General features: G+C 43.2%; 3 protein-coding genes across 4 annotated transcripts; 1 reads left to right on the top strand and 2 right to left on the bottom strand.

Moving 5' to 3' along the window:
* Window positions 1-2,169: 2,169 nt before the first annotated feature.
* LARP6 (La ribonucleoprotein 6, translational regulator) lies at window positions 2,170-9,792 on the top strand (the record flags this gene model as incomplete). 2 transcript variants are annotated; one of them, XM_083870700.1, is made up of 3 exons in its annotated part: window positions 2,170-2,230; window positions 6,543-6,735; window positions 7,823-9,792. In XM_083870700.1, 2 exons carry the CDS (start codon window positions 6,694-6,696, stop codon window positions 8,888-8,890), a joined length of 1,110 nt encoding a protein of 369 aa, XP_083726826.1. In that variant the 3' UTR covers window positions 8,891-9,792. The 2 variants fall into 2 exon arrangements, with proteins under 2 accessions (XP_083726826.1, XP_083726825.1); XM_083870699.1 differs by lacking the exon at window positions 2,170-2,230 and adding an exon at window positions 2,495-2,685.
* Window positions 9,793-10,936: 1,144 nt separating this feature from the next.
* On the bottom strand, window positions 10,937-18,570 carry MAPDA (N6-Methyl-AMP deaminase). The gene is made up of 10 exons (XM_083871157.1): window positions 18,488-18,570; window positions 16,959-17,089; window positions 16,463-16,523; window positions 16,024-16,111; window positions 15,365-15,446; window positions 14,518-14,644; window positions 13,769-13,849; window positions 13,032-13,170; window positions 12,475-12,575; window positions 10,937-11,607 (listed from the first exon to the last, which is right to left on the bottom strand). The coding sequence occupies exons 1-10, from the start codon at window positions 18,545-18,547 to the stop codon at window positions 11,416-11,418; spliced, it is 1,062 nt and encodes a 353-aa protein (XP_083727283.1). The 5' UTR covers window positions 18,548-18,570; the 3' UTR covers window positions 10,937-11,415.
* Window positions 18,571-19,577: 1,007 nt separating this feature from the next.
* On the bottom strand, window positions 19,578-23,537 carry TM2D3 (TM2 domain containing 3). The gene is made up of 6 exons (XM_083870858.1): window positions 23,445-23,537; window positions 22,440-22,538; window positions 21,537-21,694; window positions 20,869-21,043; window positions 20,206-20,281; window positions 19,578-19,931 (listed from the first exon to the last, which is right to left on the bottom strand). The coding sequence occupies exons 1-6, from the start codon at window positions 23,530-23,532 to the stop codon at window positions 19,766-19,768; spliced, it is 762 nt and encodes a 253-aa protein (XP_083726984.1). The 5' UTR covers window positions 23,533-23,537; the 3' UTR covers window positions 19,578-19,765.
* Window positions 23,538-24,017: the final 480 nt, after the last annotated feature.

The raw sequence follows: 24,017 nt of genomic DNA, 5'->3' as shown, positions 1-24,017 counted from the left end.
TGGCCCCGCCGTTACCGCGGCGACCGCGGCTTCCGCCCCGCCCCCGTCTGGGCGGCGCCGAGGGCGGGAAACCCTGAGGGGACGGACTGACGGATGGACACAGCGCTCTGTGGTCGTCCTGCTGTGCCCGGTGTCACCCTCACCCCGCTGCCCCACAGTATAAAGCCGCTATTATGATTGTGTTTTTCTGAATTCTACGAGCGAGTGGCTGTGTGTGAAAAGCCGCGACAGGGCGAGGAGCCGGAGGCTTTCTGTCGTGCCTGGGGAGGCCTTCTGTGGGCACGGACTGGGCACAGAGTGTGACAGTCACTGAGGGGACAATCGGCCTGTGCCAGCTCCCGGTGCTGATCCCTGAGGAGCTCCACTGAGGCATAGGGGAGGCTTTTAAATACACACACCCAGAAACAAGTGTTTAGGTGTGGCTGTTAAGGTGTGTAGAAGGGCTGAGAATTGATTGCCTCGTGGTGTCTTCCCCAGTGAGAATCATGGAACCATCAAGGCTGGAAGAGACCTCTAAGATCATCAAGTCCAAATGCCAACCCAGCACTGCAAGTGTAACCCCCAAGCCACAAACCAGTGCAGATCCAGATGCTCTTAAACACCTCCCTGGGCAACCTGTTCCAATACCTGGCCACAAAACCAAATAAATATTCCAGGTTTCACTTCTTGTATTGACATTTTAGTTTCCATCTGCTGAAAGGTTGATAGAAGAATAATGTAATTACAGCATATTTTGTGAGAAATGCAAAATATGTGGGGGTTTTTTTTGGATTTTTTTGGTCGGTTGATTGATTTTTTATGGTATGTAGACAATGCAAATAAATGCACCATAAGAAATCTGTGCAGACTTTGGTCATGCAGTTGAGGTTCACGGGTTTGTGATGTTTACTGGGTACCAGCGAGCCATGGTTTCCCTCTAAGGGATTTGTCTACATTAATACATTTAGTTTTAAGTTTTGCAATGGTTACAAATACTGCTTTATCTCCACTGGAAGTTAAGCATTATAGAACACTGTTATATTAAAAGGAAAATAAAGCAAACCCAACAAACCCATAAAACATTAGTCTGGTAATTTCAATGGAGATCTAATCTACCCAGTGATTGAAATCACATCAGTCTCCATCTGGCCAAAGGCCAATCTGTGCTGCGACCACTGGCAGAACAAATAAACACATCTAGTGTCCTTTGCTATGAAATCAAGTTCCCTTAACCTTGACATAAAGATACATCAGATAAACTGAAAGGTCTCTCTCAAACATCATTTGGGTTAGCTGCAGCACAAAATAGTTCCTTGTTCATACTTCTAACCTTGTTTGTGCCCAGGAAGGCAAACAACTTCCATGAACCCACACAAAATCTGACCCACAGTCCCTGTCCATATTCTTGCCTAGAATATGCAATTTGTGTTTGCATTTCTGCATCCACTGAAATAAATAGCAAAGTGATGCCTTACCCAAGACATATTACAGAATGTTCCATTAGCAGAGAACTAGAGATTTGGTTGGTGATGCTTGTAAGCATATTTCATAAACAAAATACTTTATGGCTTAAGGCACATTTAAAAATCAGCCGCAGGGCAGCCTCAGGATGTGTCCATGCCAGCAAACCTGACTCATGAGGACTGTCTGCCACAGTGATGAGAAGAACTGGCCCTGAGTGCAGCCTCACTTCTTGTCCATGCAAATTTTGAAGAAGAAAATATAGAAGCAATGCAGACATAAACAGGGATGCCACAAATGAAGTTGTGACTTAAAGATCATTTAGCAGTTTGGGTACAGACAGTATTGAGAAAAGATCTTCCTTAAGTGAAGAACGAGTATTTGTGTGGTAAATTGAAAAGCCTTTGATTGTAATATTTAGCACATGAATGTTAATTTCACTTCAGTAGCTGAAACAGTCCACTGAAATATAGTGCAATAGTTTAAAGTTCAAAATAATCACTGCCTAAGTGCTTCGGAAGAAGGCCTCTATTTTAATTAAGGGGGGATGTTTTTATTCTGTTTAAGTGCCATGCAGAACTATAGAGGAGACTCCTCTGCAAAACCAACGCGTATCCAGTCATGTCCTTGCTCACTCGTGTATCTTATTTCCAAATCTCACCCTCGGCATTTAAGCCCCACTTACCCAGAGGAACCTTTCTGACTTTGACAAAACGCCCCGCTCTGTTCGGGGAGCAGCGGCGGAGAGCCAAGGCTGTACCAGGAGAGGAGAAGCTGAGGCTGCTCCCCGGTGAGGAGCCCGTTGTTTTCTGACGAAACAAAAGCCGCCTGTGTCCAGCCGTCAGGGAGGAGAAGGGCTCTCCAGCCCCCGGCGGGCCCGGGGGCGGCACGGCCGGAGGAGGGTCGGACCCTCCCGCTCCGGGCGGGCGCGCCGGGGGAGTGGAGCTGGGAGCGCCGCCCCGCCGGGAGGGGACAGGGGGACAGAGGGGAGGCGGCTGCCGCAAGCCGGGGCATCGCTGGTGTGGCGGCGGGCCGAGCCCGGCCCGGGAGCGCCATGGCCCAGCCGCAGCCGTGGGCCCAGCCCGCGGGGCCGGAGCCGCCGGCGGGGAGCGGCCCCGTGCAGATCCGAGTGGCCGTCCAGGCGGCCGCCCAGGAGGACGAGGAGGACGAGGAGGAGGAAGGGGGCGGCGGGGCGCCGTGTCCCAGCTGCAGCGAGGAGGACTCGGGGCGGTGCGGGCGCTCCAGGTGAGCCCCGGGCAGGGAGGGGTCCGGCCGCCGACACCCCCGAGCGGAGCGGAGCGGAGCGGGCCCGGCTGATGCAACCCGAGGGGCGGGTGGGAGACGCTGGAGAGGCTCCAGAAGGGACACCCCGCGGCCGGGGGAGCTGCCCGCAGCACCGATGGCCCCGCCCGAGCCATGTCCCACCGCCCCCGACGGGACTGCCGGGCCCGCGGCTCCCCACGGCCCGAGCGCCGGGCTCTGTGCTCCCACATTCCCAATGCACTGCCTTTTACAGAAAGGTTTTGGGGCTTATTTGTAGCTGTGTTTTGATGTTTTGTTGTGCGGTTTGATGTTTTGGTTTTGTCCCTCTTTTTGCCCGTTTTGGCTTGGCCTGAAATAGTTTTGATGCTTACCAGGATCTCTTACTTGTAAAAGGAACATCCAGGATTTTGGTGCCAGCAAACCGCAGAGAGACAAAGCTCTACGAGTTGTAGTTCATCCTGTGGTTTGTACTAAAGCTGCAGATGGAGTCATAAACTGTCTCATAAAGATTTAGATACAGTAGCAAGAAATCCAATATTCTGTTTGAACATTTATTGTTTCTAATTGATTTTCTAACTTCATACCTAGCACTGACTCAAAATGAACTGCAATGTATTATTTTAAATTACAGAGGGGTGGCAGGGGAGTGAGAAATTTTCTGTAGCTGCCAAAATTGTCAACTATGGACTACAGAAACAGGAGTTGAACACAGCTAGGCACAGTTAGGGTTTTTAAACTGAGTCAGCTTAGTTATCCCACAATCATATGTGACTGTTGTATTTTTATAAATATGTACAGCAGCCTACAGTATTGCATTCCAATTACTGATTTCTTAAAATCGGGGAATTATTTATATTTGTTATCTATGATATTATTACTTGTGAAGAGCTTCTAGCCCTGGCCTAGACTAGAAAAAAAAAAAAAAGTTATTTTTTCAAGCTTTGAAAGACAATAGCAACTCTTAAATGTCACTTACTTAATCCTCTGCAGTAGGTGCTGTCTTCAGAAATGTGTTGGGGTATATTTATTTCTTCTGGAAGTTGCCTTTTTGTAAATGGCCTTTTCCTGATCCAGGAAAGGCCAGAGGTATTGCCATGGAGAGAACTCTAAAGGCTCTGCATCAAAACTAGGTGAATGGAGTTTACACATGCTCCTGCCATTTACATAGAACCTTACCTAAGGATTTCCTTTTTGTGAACGCAGCACCTGATAGGAAATTATTTACAAACATTTGGAAAATTATTAGGGATGATCTAAAACTGTTGGGAATGAGCCATCTTACTCTGCAGCTGAAGCTTGCAGACAACTTGCTGTCAGTAGGCACCCAGTAATGTATTCCCATTTTTGTTGACAAACGTGGACTGCCCTTGAGTGATTGTACTCTTGGAATTTATAAATTAGATTGCCACATGGTGCTTATTAATGCAATCCTTTATTCATTTGGAGACTCAGCTAAAAATTTTCAGAAGGTTAGATGCTATCCAAACAATTTAATATATTATTTGTGAATCTTGATATTTAAAATTTCAAATCTGCTCTCTCTGTAGATATGCTTAGTTTCTTGTGTGACTAATGGCCAGATGAGTCACCATGTTAAAAGATTGTTTTTCATTCTGTTTTACAAGCACATAATCACAAAGCTCCAAATAAAAAAATAAAGTTGTGAATAACTACTAGGGTTTGATTCTTTGTCAAAGTTGACTGAAATTATTTATCAACTGCTTTTGTAATACAGTTGATACCCCAGAGGTGCTGCCAGTCGATCATCATCACAAATTAATATGGAGCCAGTTACAAATTTCTGCATTTATTGTAGGTAGGTGCTATTTCCATACAGCATTTAGTGAGGGCTGTTCTAAGAGCCTACAAGATTTTGTAAAAGCCAAACATAGGAATAGTGTCCAGGACAAACTGTGACCAGTATTTGAGAGGGGAAATGAGGCTTGTTTCACCCTGGTTCAGTGTGTTAACACTGCAGGTAGGGATGGTGCCAATCTCTGCTAACACACAATTCATTTTTGTTGTTTTCCAAAGCACAACACCCCTTTTTGTCTTTAAACAAATATCTGTGCAAATATCTCTGCTAATAAACCCCTAAAACAAGTGTAACATCAATCCTGAGCTAAAGGCAAGCTTTCCCTAGCAGAGTGTGGATTTGTAAAAAGGCTGAAATGTTCCAAGGTTCTTGCACCCAGACTAATTCTGAATTGGTAGTAAATGAAGTAGTGGGAAGGGATTATAATGAATGAAAACACTATTGGTGTTTGCTTCCTTCTGAAACCAGCACCCACAGCTGGGCATTAGATATTTTTTTACCACCCTACTCATTACTTCATCTATTATCCTCCACTTCTGGCTTTGCCAAATAACAAATTCTTTGTCTTGCTCTCTCATTCTTGTCATTCCTTTGAGCCGTACCCTATGAAAGGCCAGGGAGATTTTTAACAGGGAGACTTCTCAGATTGTGCAAGTGAGTATCCACATAGATCTGATGTGTAGCCCTACCATCAGAAGAACCACAACAACCATGTACTGTAAGCTTCCCAAAGCCAGGTCCCAGAGAGCTGCTGTGAGTTGTGCCAGCAGCAGGCACAGTTCCTGTGCAGAGCACACTGACCCAAGCACTCTGCAGGGAGCAGCACAGCCACAGCACTGCGGTCACTGCCTCCATCACACGCAGGACAGAGCTGTGCAGGCAGGGGCTCCAGCAGGCTGCATCCTCCCTGCCAGATGGGCCTCACTGCACCCCAGTGTGATGCCTGCTCCTTTTCCTAAGGATTTCAAAGCCTGCAAAAGCCACTTGAGACAATTTTGGGGAAATGCATGACTCCTTTTATTGCTAATTTACCTGGGAGACCAAACTAATACATGATTTATGGGGTCTTAGTGGATGATTTAATTTTTTTACCAGAAACTTTCATGATGATCCCATAACAAAACCAGACCACTAACAGTGTGAAAAATTTACTCTGACTTAAGATAGACTTGTCTATTATAGTCACCTGTAAATGGAAATTTCTATTTCAGCAACAAACATGTTGCTGTAACCGCATGTGGCAAGATGTTTACCTTGAATCCATGGCTGCAGTATTTTTTGAGGAATAAGATGCTGAACAGTGCTCCATTTTTCCCAGGTATCCCGACAATATGATGGGAGGTAAAGGGAAGAAATGAAAATTACTTCTTAGGAACCTGCATGTGTGCATATAAACCTGTTCCTGAGGTACATGAGCTGGCAGGTTTAGCCCCTGTGGTAAACTGCTGGTTTTGTTACTCTGTCACTCTGGAAGTGACCTGTAAAATGTGCAACAGTCCTGTCAATCCTTCTTAGTCCCTGGATATCAGCTCCTGCATCCATGCAGTGAAGATACTTAAGAAATCACAACTGCATCAAGTTGGAATATTCATTCTCTGGTATGTGGCACTACTCAAAAAGCACATAAAGGTCAGGCCTATGTTTAATAGCTTCATACTGAAAAATACAACACTGTCAGTGGAGGAACTTTGTATACTACCAAGTGCCAGTGGACTTTCATTTCATGTTTTGGTGGAGGATTTGAGTTGGCAGTGCTTTCAAGCCATTAGTGTAGATGTCTCATTGTTCTGCACTGAGATCAGTATTGGAATGAGCTCAAGACCTTGACTCCTCATGCTGACTGGAAAGCTTCATCCTCTGAGCTCGCCTGCTGGCTCAGCTGGGTGTGTTATACCTGCCCAGTGCCCACATCTAAGTCAGTTGGAACCAGCAGAATGGTTATGGCCTTTCATTTTGAAAGGCCATTTGAATCCATTAATAGAAGATGAAGACCTGTTGATAAAATGATTTAACTGTTTTCCAGTGGTGGGGAAAATGATGATGACTCTGACCAGAACTGGAAACCACCAGAAAATGACCTGATCCAGAAGTTAATAGCACAGATTGAATATTACTTCTCAGATGAGAACCTTGAGAAAGATGCCTTCCTTCTGAAGCATGTGAGAAGAAATAAGATGGGCTATGTCAGTGTTAAACTCCTCACTTCATTTAAGAAGGTAAGCTAACTTTTTAAGACTTGAAGGGTCTCATGCAAGCCTGATGAATCCAAAAACAGTAGAAGAGATTAAAGTAACATTTTATACAGGCAGCTTTTCAGTCTTTCGCTTTATCTGCCTGGTTTTGTTACGATGGTTAGGTTTGTACTCATCCAGAACTTTTAAGTGCTGAACTTGTTGATGATTGACTGGGGAAATCATTGGCTTAAAAGCCTGTATGCTTTTAAATTATCATTCTTGGAGAGAGGAGAACATTAGATGAAATTAATTTCCATGGCAACTACTGATGAACATCTGGCTAATCCTGGTAAAGTTACATTCTTGTCTCTGAGAAGTGACAGTGAATCTGACTTTTGGATGGAGAACCAAAAATGAAGAGTAGTATAAAGTATCTGGTAACAAAAGTCCCTCAAACTTGAAGTGAGTTTTGTTTTGGTTTTTTCTGCTTACATTAGAAAGACCTGTGTACATCTGTATGTAACTGATTTCTAGAATTACACTAGAAACACTTCTTCAAGATTCTAAATCTCATCATTTTGCAGAGTTGTTCTGTCCAGAAGTTAAGGCATTCTAAATTTCTTCAGACCACTTTAAATGGATTGGTAGCAGTATTGGTAACAGATAAACTCTTTATAAACATTTAATGGAAATGGAAAAGTTTGGGGTGTTTTTTAGACTGAGATTTTTGAGGGAGGAAAGAGCAGTTCAATACAATGAAGACCTAAACCTAAAACTTCTTGTTTGGCAAATGTAACCTCCCTGTAATATGCATTTTGATCATGGTTCAGGCCTAGATGTGGAATGACCAAGCACTACTTGAGCAGACTTTCAGATGTAGTAATGATTTCCAGTTTGAGCTTTAGTGCCAGTTCCTGTTTTCATTCGATTCAGTGGGACATGAGCTTTAGAGGACCTCACTGATGCCCATTATAGCATGAAAACTGTTTACTTTCTCACTAAATCTGCTACATGAAACTTAAATCCAGGGTTCTGTTTGTAGACTGAAGCCTGAATCTGCCTTAAAATTCCGTGATTAGTTTGACTGTGTTTGCTCAGTTGTGGTGCTTAACCTGTGTCTGTCCCAAAGGTGAAACACCTTACTCGTGACTGGAGAACGACAGCCTATGCACTGAAGTACTCCAGCACTCTGGAGCTCAATGAGGATAACAAAAAGGTTCGAAGAAACACTCCAGTTCCAGTGTTTCCAAGTGAAAATGTCCCTACCAGGATGCTACTGGTGTATGATATCCACATGATTTCTGAGCTGCAGACCCTTAAAGAAGAAAACGGATGTGTGCAAGAAAGGATAATGGAGCATCTCCTCAAAGCCTTTGTAACTTTTGGTGTAATTTCATCAGTTCGTATTCTCAAGCCTGGCAGGGATCTCCCCCCTGATATCAGGAGGGTCAGCAATCGGTACAGCCAGCTGGGAACCCAGGAATGTGCAATTATAGAATTTGAAGAGGTAGAAGCTGCTGTGCGTGCTCATGATTCCATATGTGCTGAGAACAAAGAGACCGGCATGAAGGTTGTCCTAATAGGCATGAAACCACCAAAGAAAAAAGTTCCCAAAGACAAGAACCGTGATGAAGATACCAGCAAGAGCCTTAAGAAGACTCGATCCCTTAACAAGAGAGTTGAGGAACTTCAGTTTGCTGGTGATGAATCTTCAGCAAACAGCTCTTCTGACCCAGAGAGCAATCCCACATCGCCGCTGTCAGGACGCAAACGTACCACAGCAAATTCCACCAGTAATTTGAGCCCCGTCATCCACCCAAACAACCATTTGAGTCCTAATATGTCACCCAGATCAAGTCCTTGGAACAGTCCATCTTCACTAAGGAAAGTAACCAAAAAATCCCCGCTGGCTGAAGACAGCAAGCTTAACCCAAGCACTAGCCCTGAAATCCCAAGGAAATACACTGATTATTCCTCAGATAGCAGCATCACTCCTTCTGGGAGCCCCTGGGTGCAGAGAAGAAAAGCCCAAACTCTGACACAAGAGAAGAGTCCTGTCACCAGTCCCATGTTGGTTCGGAAAATACAAAATGCAGACGGTCTCCCTGTAGGGGTGCTGAGGCTGCCTAAAGGTCCTGATGGCACCAAAGGATTCCACAATGGCTGTGAAAGAAGGAAGGCTATGAAAGGTGAATAGACTGTGCTTTAAAAACAGTTTCACAAGTCAGCCAACTGCTGGTGACCAAGCCTGGTGAAAAATTGTCGCTTGAGTGACTCAGTTAAGTCAGTATTTAATTTTGAAAGCTTTTGTATTTATATAGAGACTTTATCATTTGTATATTTGTATATTTTCTTCACAGAACAGATGAGGCTGGAAGGCATCTCTGGAGATTGCCCAGTCCACCTCCTTTGCTGAAGCTACAAGTCACTGCTAGGTTTGAGTATCTGCAAGGACAGATTCCCCAGCCTGTCTGGGTGATGTGTTCCCATGTTTGACCACCCACACAGAACCAGTCTGTGCCCCTTTTCCTGTTACTGGGTATTGCTGAGAAGTGCCTGGCTCCATCTTCTTTACTTCTCATCAGATATTTAAAAACCTTGATGAGATCCTCCCCCAGAGCCCTCTCCACTCCAATCTAACCAGCGTCCTCTCTCTAGGCCTCACAGGAGGGACATGCCAGCCTTTTAATCAGCTGAAGCACTTAGCTAATGCAGGGCCCTTACTTGCATCCATTCTTTTTAATGTATTATTTTGAAACACCTAAATATTCAAGCAGGCATATAAATCATTGATGTAAGTACACTATTTGCCAAGCTAGGATCCTGAGGAGCAGTGTGTACTTACAGTTCAGTGGCTGTATTATGAAAAGCTATGGAATGTTACCAGTCTCATTATAACGGGTTGAGGTTTTGAAGACTTCCTGTGTTTGCCTCAGAAAGAACTGAGAAACCAATGCCACAGTGAGCAGCTGTTCTCACAAACATCACCAAAGCAGTATTGTTCAACAGGACCAGTGTGCATTTTCATGAGTAAAGACTCTGAGCACTGGAAACTGCTCTGTAAGTGTTCTCTTGTATAATCAGATGGAAATAAAAATATTAACTCTAGATCTATTTTGTTTACTTTAAAAATAAGTTGAGCTGCACATGAATAGAAAACTTAAACCTCATCTTATACCACATGAAATTCTAGTAGCATTTATTCAAAATTTCCATTGGATTCAGAGAAAGAAAATCTTCTCTGCTCCATTACTAATGGTTAATTCTGTGGTGATGCTTCACTTTGTGTGTCACAGTCATTTTTAATACAGTATTATAAACTTAACAGTGGTTATGTCACTGCTAACTCAGAATTTGACAAGCAGGCTCAGCAAGAAGTGCTTAAATTAAAATTATCTATAATGCTACATGAAGTCAAAGAAGGAAGCTAAAGTTTACTTACAAAAGTTAAACTCTAGAAAACTATCCCAGGGATAGTAAAAGCATTTCAAGTCACAATGGTCAGCTTGGGAACTGTGCACAACAAAGGTCTCATCAGATGGTGATTCATCCCAAAAGTCCACATGCTGTTCAGCTTCTTAAATGTAACCTTTCTGCTGTGTAAATAACTGCAGTGACACACAGACTCCTAGATACAGAAATCCCAGTTCTGTGTGTTGCTGTTCAGCCATCCATGTACATTCCTGGTTCTCTCACTGCACACAAATGGAATCCTTCAGGCGCCCTTCCGACTCCCATGGCACAAACTGCAGCATGTGCACACTCACAGACTGTAAGCTCTCAGACCAGAACACACAGGCAGGTACCTGGAGAGGGCAGAGTGAACCCCGGGGCTGCCCAGGGCAGGGAGAGCCTGGGGCTGCCAGAGCAGCAGGGGAGAGGCTGGCAGGCAGCACTCACCCCACAGGATCCTGCTTCTCCTCTGTAGAGCCCAAACACACACATGCACGCCTTGAAGTGGTGGTTTCAAAAACATGGAGCTTGAGGCTATTTTTATTGGGTTTTTTTACACAACAAACAGCAATTCTAAAAAGCATTTTAAGAATGAGACCACTTTGCCAAGTAGCTCAGTTACTGAAGGCATTCAGGATTCTTAAGTGCCTACACACCACCAGTGCCCAGGGCACCAGCAGAGACCCCCAGTTATTTTGTGTAGAATTGCTGTGGATTGCTACTCAATCCACAGCAGTTTCAGTCACACATGTACAGCAATAAAAACAGAGACAATATTAATTCCTTGCGATAAATATTTCGTTCTCCCTGAGTTTGTTTCTGTGTTCACATTCAATCAATAGCTCAGAACATAAAACAATACAAACCCCAAAAATACACACCACACATTCAAACTGCTCTGCAGAATGCTGCCAACAGAGACATTTTAAACACCAACTGCTCTGCCTTCATTTTGTTCCAGCTCTCAAATGTTTATATTTTGATGACATATTTCAACTAAGTATTTTTTAAAATGTCATATCAGCTCAAGAGAAACAAGGTGACAACACATTTGGCATTTTAGTCACTGGTTGAGAGCCCTTCCCAACTACCAAAAGAACATTTACTTCTGTCCCCAGTAACAAGGGATGCATTCCAGTTGCCTTCATTTCACACAGGCAGTTTATGGCTGGGTTTAAAACCCTGAGGTCTGAGAAAAGCCGGGGACTTCAGTAAAAAAAGCTTATTAACTCAGCTAATACACCCGAGCTATTTAGGACAACAGTTTGATTAATCAAACAGAGCTGGCTTCAGCTTACACCATTGTTCCCTTAGCTTGGATTTTACTGCATTTGAAGCAAAAATATAGTTGATTGATTCATAGGAAAGATCCCACATCTGTGATCGAGTCAGGTTAAATGTGTTTGCAACCAGCTCGTATTCTTGCGATAGATCGGTTGCAAAGACGCCTTTATCATCAGTCTGGAGTTAAATTGAAAGGAGAGAAATAAAAAAGTTTAGATTAATTCCTCTATATCAAAATGGGTTTTTTCTATACATACAAACTAGTTTTATCTTGCCGTCTCACATTTTATCCCACTGTTCTTTCATCTGTGCATGGTTAATTCTTTATTTGCCCTATTTTCACTAAAAATGAATTAATTATTCAAACATATAAGAAAACCTCTTAAAATGATGGCATGATTTATCAAGAAAATAGGATTTCCTACTAAAATTGCTAGAAAGATGGCTATCAAATGCCTGCATATATTCAAGGTATGTCAGTATGTGCAGGTCTCCTTATTTCTTTTTTCCTTTTTCCCAGGTAAGCACAGTGCTATAATATAAATACACACATATACTTGCTGTGGATTATGGGGGTTAAACTAACAGGATAATAGTGAAACCCTACCAATGGCAGCACAAGTACTTTGCACCTTTAATGCTTAAAGACCTTAATGAGTTATCAAAGGAATTCAGGAGCTCTCTCCCAATACAATGAACACCAGGTAAGCACAAGTGCACATACATGCACTGGAGCCATATGAGGGTTTTAAGAGAAATCTGTCATTGTGCAAAGAGCTTTGCAGTTTACTGCTTGTATAGCTGATCATCTTATCCCACAGAAGAAAGGCCTGGCTTTACAATAGAACCAAGATAAATACTAGCAATTCCCATTTGAATTAAAAGCATTTCTCAAACAGAACATTATGATTTCATAAAAGCAAATTATTTGCTACAAGGTCAGAAAGTGTAAGTCAGTTCTTATCCATAAACAGAGAAAGACTTCTCCAACTTCTCAAGTTTAGCCCTTTGCCTAAATACATGCTTAAAAATCAAAAAACTTACACAAAGCACTGCAGGATGGCCCATATTATACCAGTATCCAAAATGGTGTTTGTCACAGGAAGGCACTGTCTGAGATTTTATGTTTGATGTCATGCAGAATTCTAAGGGAAAAACAGAAAAAGAAATGAGGACATATGTTAAAACAAGTTAATTGACTTAGAAAAGTCCTGAAAAAAAAATTAAATCAGCTACTGTTGTTTCCTTGATTTTGTATGCTTGTTTGGTAATTTATTTTGAGAAAAGCTTGCTAATCAATTTCTTTGGGCTATAAAATCTTGGGAGCTTGCAAACCAGGTACAGAACCACCACACTGTTTTGTACAGTAATGACAAATTATGATTTGGTTTTGCTTCCATCTGAGACATCAGCTGTTGTCTGCTGCCATAAAGGTGCCAAAAACCCTGCAAGTGTCACAAGTGTACCTTTATGGGCAAGTCTCATTGCCACATTTGTCGAAGCCACCTCTGGTCAGAGACACACTGGTGTCACTAGATCAGCAGTGCATATCCTGTTCTGATATCCAGAGATCAAGTCATGGTAAATATTGTTTCCCTTACCAATAGGTATATGATTCTGCTGAACCAGTGACACTATCTCTTCAGAACCTGCTGCTGTGGAGTTGAGAAATGTTCCATGTCCAATTCTGTCAGGAGGCAGACCCAGGAGAATCTTGGTCTCCTCTTCTTGATTTGGAATCTAGAGAGGATATATTTCACATTCTGTCAAGGCAGCATAGAACAGCACATTATATCATTACAATGGACTTCCAGTTCTACTTTCACAGCATCTCTTATTCAAAAGAAAGTGTTAGTGAAATAGAAACAAAAATAAATATGCTGATGACGTCATATGTCCTGCTTAGTTTCCTGAAAAAATAACTATCTTCAGTATTTACTGGACTTCTCAGAGCCAATTCCAGCCACTATTTGAGCAGAAGCCCAACTCTTTCTACAGATATCAGTGGAACTACTGGTATCACTGCTCAGGAAACTGTGTGGATTTCACTACACAGGAAAATAGCATGAAGAAAGCAGTGGATCTCTTAGGAAGCTCCTAGTTTCAATTTCACACCTAAACCCACAACAGATATAGAACAGGAAGCAATAATCTGACTGTTCAGATTTAGAACAAAAGGTTGAAGACTTCTCCTTGTTTTCTTGTCTCTTGTCAAATGCCCCAAATCATTAATACTTTGGCCTGAGAAGTTCAAAATGCACAGAAGGTAATTTTAGTTTCATCAAGATTTTCACAAAATGGAAATTACAGAGAAGCACTGAAAAAAACCACCTTTTACCTCAGAAAGATGCAGTGCCAGCTTCAGACCTGCTTTTTTTGCTTCTGAGAGCGGTTCCAAAAAATCTTGACCATGTCCTGCCTGGAAAACAGGGACACATCACTATTCTACAGTTTATTTGACAAAATCCCTGTCATTACCATAATTAAGAAGTCTAGCAATATCCAACCACGACATTCAAATACAGTTACATTTAATTATTCCACTTTTCCCATTATTTCAGTTTTGAATGCAGCAAGTCAAACAACCCTCTGCCATCTGGTTTAGACCAAGGGATCAAACACCAGGAGCTCAGATGATGCCTAAGACTTACAAGCCCATTGTCTTGATTTTGATACCTTTTACACAGCTACCACCTAGAGCTATTTCACTTCAGCTTAACAGCTGTCCTTGAACATTTTTGCTTTCTTAATACAAAATGAGCATTTGGTGCAGCTAAACAAAATTTAAACTATTGACAACTGGCCTCCACCCACTTAATCTGACTGGGACATCTCAGGTTCAGACACTTCTCAGATAAACACTGCTTTTCAATGCTTCTTTTCTCAGTCACACACTAATCTAAGGATTCTTTGTTAGAGTATCTGCCTCTTACAGCAACAGGGATTAACTCAGTGTCAATCCACTCCAGCTAGGCACAAAAATTGGACAAAAACTTGTGAGAAAAAAACTCTGGTTAGAACCACCTGCTGTTACACAACATTATACATTTATCTTCAAGAACAGACTAAAATCAACTAAAAACTTACAGTGGGATTACCACTAAGGTCAAGTCCTACTACAACCCCATCACTGGAAAGCAGGAACTCTTCAGCAAGTTTAACAGTCTGCTTAGCAACTGCTGGGCCATCTCTTCTGTTTATTGCTATTAACAGCCTGAGATAGAAATGTATTAAATTATTAAAATAAATTATTATTGAATTATATACAAGCTGTAATGTCAGGAGCTCAACAGATTTGATACCAACAAAAAAATGGCACTTCATATCCTTCATGACTGAGTATAAGTATAGGAAACTGTTTTAGGAATGAAGGTACCAAAGGGCAGAGGGACACAAACAGATAAATAAGTTACAAACAGATAAATAAGTTGGCCCATGTAATACCACACATGAAGGATGAAAATTCTTCAGTTTTCACAAAAAAATCTAGTAAGGGTTGTTACTGAAGCTATAAAGACAGGAGAGCAAACTGTCTCCAATCAACCACTGGCACCTTCTGAAACCTCTGTGCCAGTCAGGACCAGTTCTTCTTTACAGCAGGCTGCTTGTACAGCTAATCAAACAAAAATGTTTGCAATGAAGCTAAGCTGTGAAAAAGGAGTCAATTCCACGAAAAACATTTCCTTTCCTGAAAATGTTGCGAAGACTGGACAGTCTTAGAGATGAGAGGTTTTACCCAGTTTTCTTTTTCAGCAGTAAAAAAGAAGATAAAAAGTCAGGTTTCAATATGAATTACCTGTTTCCATTCCATGTAATCTGGTTTAAAAACAATTTTCATTCCTATACTGATGGCTTGTCAACCTCTCTGCAAACATGACCAAGCATCAGACTACACAAAACCTTGAAACAGAGGTATTCCACATACTTTACTTACCTTACATCTATATCCAAGCCTTCTTCTTGACTCTGCTTTATACCCTCAAGCACAGTTTCAACATACATCCTTTTGGTCATACCTGCAAACACATGCACATGTTTGGAACAAACATATTTTAAGTTAGTTTTATTTCATTGCAGACCCAGCTCTCTAGTCTCCTAAATTTCATGTTGCATCTTTGATTTTAGACCATATAGTGTTCTAACCCATGTAATTCTAATTCTATCTGCAAATATAGCTTTACTGTGAAACACACATTTGAACTAAACCTCCTCCTAAGCATGTGGAAAAATTAAAATGAGTTTGTGTGAACCAGAGAATCTCAACAGGACTTCTGTGTTTCTACTAAACCACACCTAGATTAAAAGAAAAATAACAAAAGTAAAATATATCAGTTATTAAAAATATTAGCAGACTCAGATGCTGTACTCAAGTGAATAACCCAGTCTTGAGGGTCATAGAGTTGTGACCAACACATTTTGGTCTTCAAAAATCTAATAGGAAAGTGATATGCTTTTACATGGTTAAATCTTAGCTTTCATAGTTAAAGAATATTTTTATTGAGCCAACTAAATTCGACTGTACTTGTTATTAACATAGTCTTTAAGTTCTATAGTGCAAGAAGATCACAAATGAAAAACCAGAAGAGACTGTACCTGTGGAATTTTCTTCTCTTGGAGTGCTTCTCAATTCCAGATACTTGACACCATCATCAGCAAACTCTTTAATGACATCTTTAGTTATCTGATTAAGTAAAAGTGTATTCAACACCATAAAAATGATCCCTATAATTAGTTATATTTTCCTTTACAACTAAAACACCCAGTTATTTTTTGTTGTGAAACACTTGCACTGTTTTCAGGCCCAGTGTGTTTTAGTGGTCCCCATGTCTGTGGAAATATTACCCCCACAGAAGGCACCTTTGATGCCTTCAGGGAGAGTGAAGAGAGTTCAAGTGTTTTACAATAATTATTCTGACCTTCAGTTGAAAGGGACCTTGTTGATATTATTACTTGGAACCCAATGCTCTTAACCCAACTGATTGTAACTGTGTACATTGCTTGCTTGTTTTAAGTAAACTTTTAATTAATTTACCAGTAAAATATCTTCAGTCCTCGTGGTAACCTGATAGATGATCTGAAACATCTGAAAACATCTAAAATAAAATTAAAGAAATTAATTGGAAAGACACTGAATGAGTATTTAGGAAAAAAATAAATATACATTCACAACAAAAGTTATTACTACCACAAAACTTTTTGAAGGAAAACATGAAGTTTCCAAAGAAGGAAACTATGTGAGTCAATTTTCTCTGAAAAGCATATAATCTCAGTGAAAATTTTCAATCCTTTAAAGAAGGAATTAATCAACAAGAGTTTTCCTTTTAGTTTCCAAGCACCTAAAAAATTACTCTGTAGATACAAGTATCAAAAAAAATCTATGAGATTATGCTGTAAAACTTGAAAACATATTTTCTGCACTTAGTGTGTAAGGCCATACATTTCTGTTTTCAGAAACTTTTAACTTAACTTTTTTAAACCTAATTTAAAAACTTTTGGTAACTGTTCATCACACACATGCATATACTCACTCATCTAAGGTTCTTTTCTTTCCTTTGTCAATCACAGTCATTCCATTATGGATCTGAAGGTTTGGCTTCTGGGCCATGAGTTTCTTCATAGTAGCAGAACTGATACAGCCATTCAAGTGAGCATGGAGCTCCTACAGAAATAAAAATACTATGGACTTATGGAGAGCATGGCTCCTGCACCTTGTTTGTACTACTGTTCTCATATCCTACATCAGGGTTTCACTCTGAGTTTGAAAATAACAATTATCTGTATTTTGGCCAATAATAACTTCCTTAGGTTTTTGCAAGCCCTGGCTCAGCTGAGAACTGCCCCATTTCTTTCCTCTCACTTGGAGGCTGCTGCTGGCACTGGTCTCCCCGGGAGCACAGCAAAGAGCTCTCCAGACAATTCCTGGGGTGGTGTGGTCCAAGGTGAGGAGGAAGCCAACAGCCTCCTCAGTGTTATAAAAAGTACAGTAAGGATTCAAGAATTCTGCATCCATCCCCATCCCCTGCAAGTTAAATGTACATGTTGCTATTTTTGAATGATGGACAGGTGCCTACCCACTTCCCTTCTTTTGTTCATACTCTGAAGTTTAAACTCACACCAGAAATGTGGCAAGACCTGCCATGAACAGCAACTGCAGTAACTCCTTTGCCTGAGGCCTCTTTCTGCCTGACTTTGGGCTCCAAACCAATTTCTCACTTCACCTTCACTCCGTATCACCCGTCCCCTGACTCTATGGAATAGGTGTCTAGCGCCCTCCCAACTCATTCAAAATGTATCTACAAAACATCTACTTTGTTACCTGCCTCTCCTCTCCCTGTACACACCCGTTCTCAGTAGGAAAAGAAAAATGGAATAAATACTTCTCTTCAAGCTTTACACTGGAAAACACGTTGAAATTGTAACTCCAGCTACGCCCCAGGAGCTGTGCCTGCTTACAGCTTGTGCTGACGAGCCAGATATACACTGCTATAACTGTATTATATTTTTCATGAGCTTACAATCACCTCACACAATTCTGTCAGATACTAAACACACACCCTGAAAAGGAACTTAGTGAGAAGGAGCAGTGGGCTGGAAGGACGGTGTGGTGCGGGGCGGGTTTGCCGGCACCCCGCAGTGCTGTCCGAGCTCAGTGCCGCAGCCCGTGCCCTGGGGCCGTGCTGAGCGCGGCACAAACCCGATAAATCCGCACGCGGCCCCAGGGAAGGCGTGCACTGATATGCCCCAAGTAAGGCACACCCTTGGGACACGGAGAGAAAGCCTTATCTGAGCCAGACTCCTCGGCTGGACCGAGGGGAAACAGGACAAAAAGAGAAAATGAATATCGCGCTCAGCTGATTTAACTGCGATTAGATCAGCCGCTAATGTCTGTAAACACACCGGGCAGGCAAACACCCCACCGCACCTCGCGGGGGGGCAGGGCCCGCGGAAAACGCGCCTTTGGGAAGAGCCCGGACACAGCAGCGCCTGTCGCCGTGTCCGTCTGTCCGTGCGCGGCCCGGAGCCGCCGGGGGAGGGTCCGCCCGCCGCCCCCGCTCACCGCTTTGGGCAGCCGCCGGTAGAAGCGCAGCTCCCGCTCGCGGTCCCGCTCCGCCGCCATGGCGCCTCCTCTGCCGCCGGGGCGGACCGGCCGCGGCACCGGCACCGCCCCCGGTATCCGGCACCGCCCCCGGTATCCGGCACCGCCCCCGATACCGCACAGCACCGCCCCGAGCCCCGGTACCGCCCCCGGTACCCGGCACCGCCCCCGGTACCGGCGCCGCCCCCGGTACCGGCGCCGCCCCCGGTACCGGCGCCGCCCCGGGCCCCGGCACCGCACGGCACCGCCCCGGCACCGCACAGCAGCGCCCCTGGTACCGCCCCGCGCGGGGCCGCCGCTCCGCCCGGCGCACACAGACACCGCCAGCACCAAGGCCGGGAAAGCTTCAAGGCGCACTTTATTCAAGCGACAGCATTTCCAGCACCGCAGTGCTACAGCAGCGCCCGCTCCGGCCCCGCATTTACCGCATTCACTACACCAAGTCCTTGTCCTGCAATGGCACTAGTCCGCTACATTATCGCGTCACTAAGGCCTAAGCGGATAAATTCATCGATTATATTGCCAACCCTTTTTTAAAGTAATTTGGCAAGCTTGCTAGCACAAGAATAGGAAACATAACTTTCACTGATATGCAGGTCAAACCCAACCAAAACATCAAAAAATCTATTTCAATGATTTCATATTTTTAGTTTTACTGCAGTATAATTCTAACCCCCCCCCACAATTTAAAATAGAACCCTTAGGCAGATATTAGCTTCTGCCATGTCCCAAACCAAGAAGTTAATGCAATTAACATCATAAAACATGGTGATGTAACTCAGGCAAATAAATTATCCTCCCACAAATAATAACAAAAAAAAAAAAAAAAAAAAAAAAAAATACTGACATATTTAGGGAAGTTAGCTTTAGAGGTAAATTCAAGCATACAAATATGAAGTAAACAATTCAATATTCAAGTTAGTTTGCAGCTCTTTGGGGGCCTGTCGGATCATCCAATCTCAAGCAGAGTGGAGAATTTGGTTAGCTGCTCAACTTTTTTTCATAGAAAAATACCATGTCCATAGAAGAAATGAAATTAATTTCAACTTACTCAGTGATCCACTCTTTTATTTGACCTTAGTTAAAGGCAAACCAAGTACAGATACTGTACATTAAAACGTATGCACATAGAACAAACAGTTGTTTGTCATTCTTCCTTAAAGGCTCAAACCTCCACACTCGTTTATTTAGAGCCCTTTGCAGGCAACGACTCCTCTCTGAAACACCTTGCAGCCACATTTAAATATAGAGAGATCCATCTGCAGGTCCCACGTAGCCAACACCTATCAGCAGCACATCAATCAGTGTCCATATTCCAAGTCCACCGAAGCTGAAGAGTTTTCCCAGACCTTCCCGCCACTGACCCAAATAGAAACGATCGGCACCAAATCCACCAAGGGTGATGCTAGAAGAATAAAAATATGATTCATTATTATTTCTAGAGGAACTAAGCTTGGATATCCAAGTGCTTTTTCTCCAGCTGTGTTTGCCGGAGACAGCCAGCATTGCTCTGTGAACCCTTCATGCATTCTATGCCCACCATTTCAAGCTAAACTATCTGAAATACCGGTTATTTGACACACCTCTAAAAAATACCAAGCAGAAAACCAAAGAAAACTGAAGATTTTAACGAAAACTAATCTATTTTAGCTTAACATTATCCAATGGTTCCTGCTTACCTTAGTGCCAAAGCAGTAGACCACTTATAACCTCCAGTCCAATTGCAATAGAGCATCTTAGGAAAGACACGGTTACCTAAACATTGGAAAATATTAAAACCTTAATGCAATAAACAAAGACCATATAATAAGGAAGAAAATTAACAAGGAAAAAGACACCACATTTTTCCAAAATTAGTCTAAAAGGGCTGACATTAACTGAGAAACAACTGTCAACACAAAAGGTATTTATACCCTACAGTTCTCTGTTCCATCAATCTTGGTACCGTACCAGAAAAGTCAGGGAACAGAGGGAAAATGAAGCCTAGTTGGATAGAACCAGCATAATCTTCTTTAATTGGCCTATGGAGACATTTGATATTGATTCCATCAGTGGTCTGAGAATCAGACCACTAGTCAGTTTAAGTAAGTTTAACTCACAGAAGTTGACAGAAATAAAAAGAACTCTTTTCTCTGGTGTGACAGTATACAACAGTATAATAAGCTAATGTTCACAGGCAGATGTTGCTATTATGCTAAAAAATGAAATGTAATAATAAAAAAATCCAGTAGATTGATCAAGGTGCAGGCTGTTACTGTAAAAGGACATGAACGAACTTTGTAGCCACCCATTACAAAATATGTGAAAAATTCTTTAGAGAAATCCAGCTCTGCCCACCTTACCTAGACAATGGATGTGATCCCGGACTGTGCAAGTTGCGTTGTATCGTTGTCGGGGGCAGGAAACTGTCATGCAGTTTGTGGAATTGGTACAGACATAATCACTTGTGGCAAGCTGCCAGCAAAACTGGCAAGTCATGTTAATTGTAAAGTTCTCCTGCTCGTGGTTATTCTCATCCTGTAAAATGACAGCACTATCATTTCAACAGTATTAAAACCAAAAAATCAATGTGCAGTATCAAATTAGATTTCATGAGCAGACATTGTGGGCAAAAGAACAATTGTTCTGTACCTCTTATAGAGCAGAATAGAAAACCACTAAAGAGGAATAACATTGCTGATTCCTCCAATATAAGGCTGCTGCCAAAAGGAGGACTGATTTAGTCTCACCTTTAAGGTCAGTTTGTAGCTCTGACAGATATTTTGCCTCCCCACTCCCTAAATGTTTGGAGTGGTTTAACTCAAAGGCATGTCCAGGTAATGAAAAGGTTCAAGGCAAGAAAGGCAAATCAAGGAAGGGCCTCTTCAACAGCCCACAGTGAGTGATCAAACTTATCACAGAACTGCAAACCTGCCTACATCAGAACCTGGAAATCAAAATGCTGAATTTTAAGATGTGATGCCACAGTTTAATTACTTAAATCCGGGGTTAAGAGTAACAGGTTACTTACAACACAATGAACATGTGGCTTGACTTTGCAGTCAAAAGTTGCTGTCTTCCCATATATACAGGAATAGTTCGTGTTACATGTCATGCAGTCTGGTGGCAATCTACTGCAAAGCCCGTTGCTGGGACAATTAGTCACGTAAGGTGGAATTTCTGTACTTTCTGCAAGGTGCAATAAGTGAATTAAGAACCCAAGTAAAAAAGGCTAATTTAAAGTCTAAAGTATATATATATACATTTTCTTATACACATACATAGACAAACACATGCACTGATGCTGTATAAAGGGCTTTCCTCACTCTGCATGGAGCAGCACTCCCAGCCTGTGCTGTGAGGGCCAGAGGAGCCACAGGGCTGTACAGGACACCAGCCAACACCTGAGCCCAGCACCAGGACTGGCTTACAGGGATTAGCACCGCCTCAGCCAGCACTCCTGAGCACAAGTAATCAGTTCAGGAATAGCAGCGGGGTGACACGGGTAACCTACTTTGAGCTGAGCTCTAATTAGGGCTGCAGCTACCTCAGCCATTTGCTGTTTGCATGTGTACAGAATCACCTCCCAAACTGCCAGCAACAACAGCATTTCTGTCAGCCCTGATGCCCCCTCAGCAAACTATGAAGCTGTACTGATGGTGGACAGGGAACAAGTTCTTGCAGGATGCTGGAGTCTTTCAAGAACTTCCACCATACTGAGGGGTATAAACCACATATACCACAATGGTACTTTAACCTACCATTTTCTAGTTCTTATATGGACCAGCTGTCTAATTAGATAGCCCAAAGTAATTGTTCTGGTCATTGAAGAGTAATTCATTGAGATCATGTAAGACCCAATTCAAGAACTTCTGGATTCAAGACTGAGAAGGATCCACAGACAACAGACAAAAGAAATAACAAAATACCTTACCTAATGCCTTAAAATAAGGAGCATTTGTACTTGTTGGAGTTAGGCTTTTTGCCAGTGTAGACTGTGGCTGTGAAAGCTTTGTTGTCATCAAAGATCCTGCTACAAGACAAAAACATGGAGAAAGTGAAATTGTTAGAACAAAATTCATCTTCAGAAACACTTTGATTTCAGCTCTGATATGAAAATGCAAGTAGAAAGTGTAATGAGATTAGAAAAAAATATCTGTTTTCCTGTTCTACTAATAGTGGGACATGTATGTTACACATTAGAAAGAGCATTAGAATGAAGTTGCTCCTTTAAGACAATGAACTACATTCATTTCCATTCGATCTTATTTTTTGATTCATGAGTATTAAAAGCACTGCTCAGAAAGCAGATTTGACACAGTGTTTTCTACTGAACAATGCCATTTAATGAAGCAAAGCAAGTAGTTCTTTGACGGAAAGATGGACTATCGGACCCGCTCTGGAGGCTGTTGGTGCAGGGCTGCGCGCAGGGCGCTGCGGGGGCCGCGTTCTGAGGCTGGGGACAGCCGCCCTGTGCCAGCCCCGCCGAGCCCCGCCGGCAGCCCCGGGCACGGCTGAGAGAGGACGGGCAGCTCTGTCACACCGCCCCCCTGACCGCGCCGAGGAGCCCCAGGGCCTCTTCAGTCACACACGTTCGCGACAAAGAGCAGCCACAAAAGCTGCTGTGTAATACAACAGCACATGAACAAGCAAGAGGGGCCTGGGCCGTGTTTTGCCCTGACACCGAGCACCTCAGCCCCAGCCCCAGCCCCACAGAGCCGGCACAGCGGAACGCGGCCGTGCCCAAACAGCCGCCTGGCCCGCAGTCAGGGGAGCGGCCACGAACCCTCATCACCCCACACCGCCACCGCCGCAGCCGGACCCGCGCGCAGCCCTGGCCGCTCGGGGCAGCCGCCTCCACCCATCCCAGACTCCAGCCGGAGCCTCTGCCCCATCTCCCAGCCCCGCCGCCCCGTCTCGGCACGGCGGCCGCGCTCACCGCGGCCCGAGAGGACGGAGAGCTGTGACAGGAACAGCGCGGCCCCGCAGAGCCCGCGCAGGCAGCGCCGCCACCACCGCGCCGCCATCTTGGTGCGCCCGGCGGGGCGGCGCCGCCGCCAGGGGGCGGGGCGGGGCAGACCCGAGGGGCGGGGCCGAGGGAAGCGGCGGCCCCACAGTGGGAAAAGCCCTCAGGGCCTGAATGCTGCGGGCTCAGTACACCACACATAGCGGCGATAGGCCGCAAAAATAAATGTATGTATAAAATATAGAAATAAAAATCGTGCTAATTCCGTCAAGTGGAACAGAAAGCTTTCCCACCACTCGCTCCTTCAGTGTTTTTTTTTCCCTTTTCTTTTAGAAGCAGAAGATGAAAGCAGATCCACAAAAACCCAAACGAATACGAAACCAAACACAGACCTATTAAAAGTCTGTACAAGTGGTGGCAGAAGTAAAACAAGCTTTGTAGTTGTGTTAATATTTATGCATTAAATTGTAGTTTCTGCTTCACAGCTGTGATATTTAAATCACAACCAGAGCTGTATAGCTTAGATAATTGAGAAATACACATAAC

The sequence above is a fragment of the Zosterops lateralis genome, assembly GCF_965231275.1.
Source record: "Zosterops lateralis genome assembly, chromosome: 13".
Lineage (NCBI taxonomy): Eukaryota > Metazoa > Chordata > Aves > Passeriformes > Zosteropidae > Zosterops > Zosterops lateralis.
The sequence above is the reverse complement of the archived record's forward strand: the minus strand, read 5'-3'. Positions and strand labels throughout refer to the sequence as shown.

Coding starts and splice junctions, on each gene's coding strand:
- MAPDA (XM_083871157.1), bottom strand. CDS start 18,547: ATGGCGGCGGAGCGGGACCGCGAGCGGGAGCTGCGCTTCTACCGGCGG. Junction 15,447..16,023: donor AAGAGAAGAAAATTCCACAG/GTACAGTCTCTT, acceptor ATGTGTTTGCAG/GTATGACCAAAAGGATGTAT. Junction 13,850..14,517: donor ACCTTAGTGGTAATCCCACT/GTAAGTTTTTAG, acceptor CCTGTTTTCCAG/GCAGGACATGGTCAAGATTT.
- TM2D3 (XM_083870858.1), bottom strand. CDS start 23,532: ATGGCGGCGCGGTGGTGGCGGCGCTGCCTGCGCGGGCTCTGCGGGGCC. Junction 21,695..22,439: donor TCCTTATTTTAAGGCATTAG/GTAAGGTATTTT, acceptor TGCACCTTGCAG/AAAGTACAGAAATTCCACCT. Junction 19,932..20,205: donor TCTACTGCTTTGGCACTAAG/GTAAGCAGGAAC, acceptor TTATTCTTCTAG/CATCACCCTTGGTGGATTTG.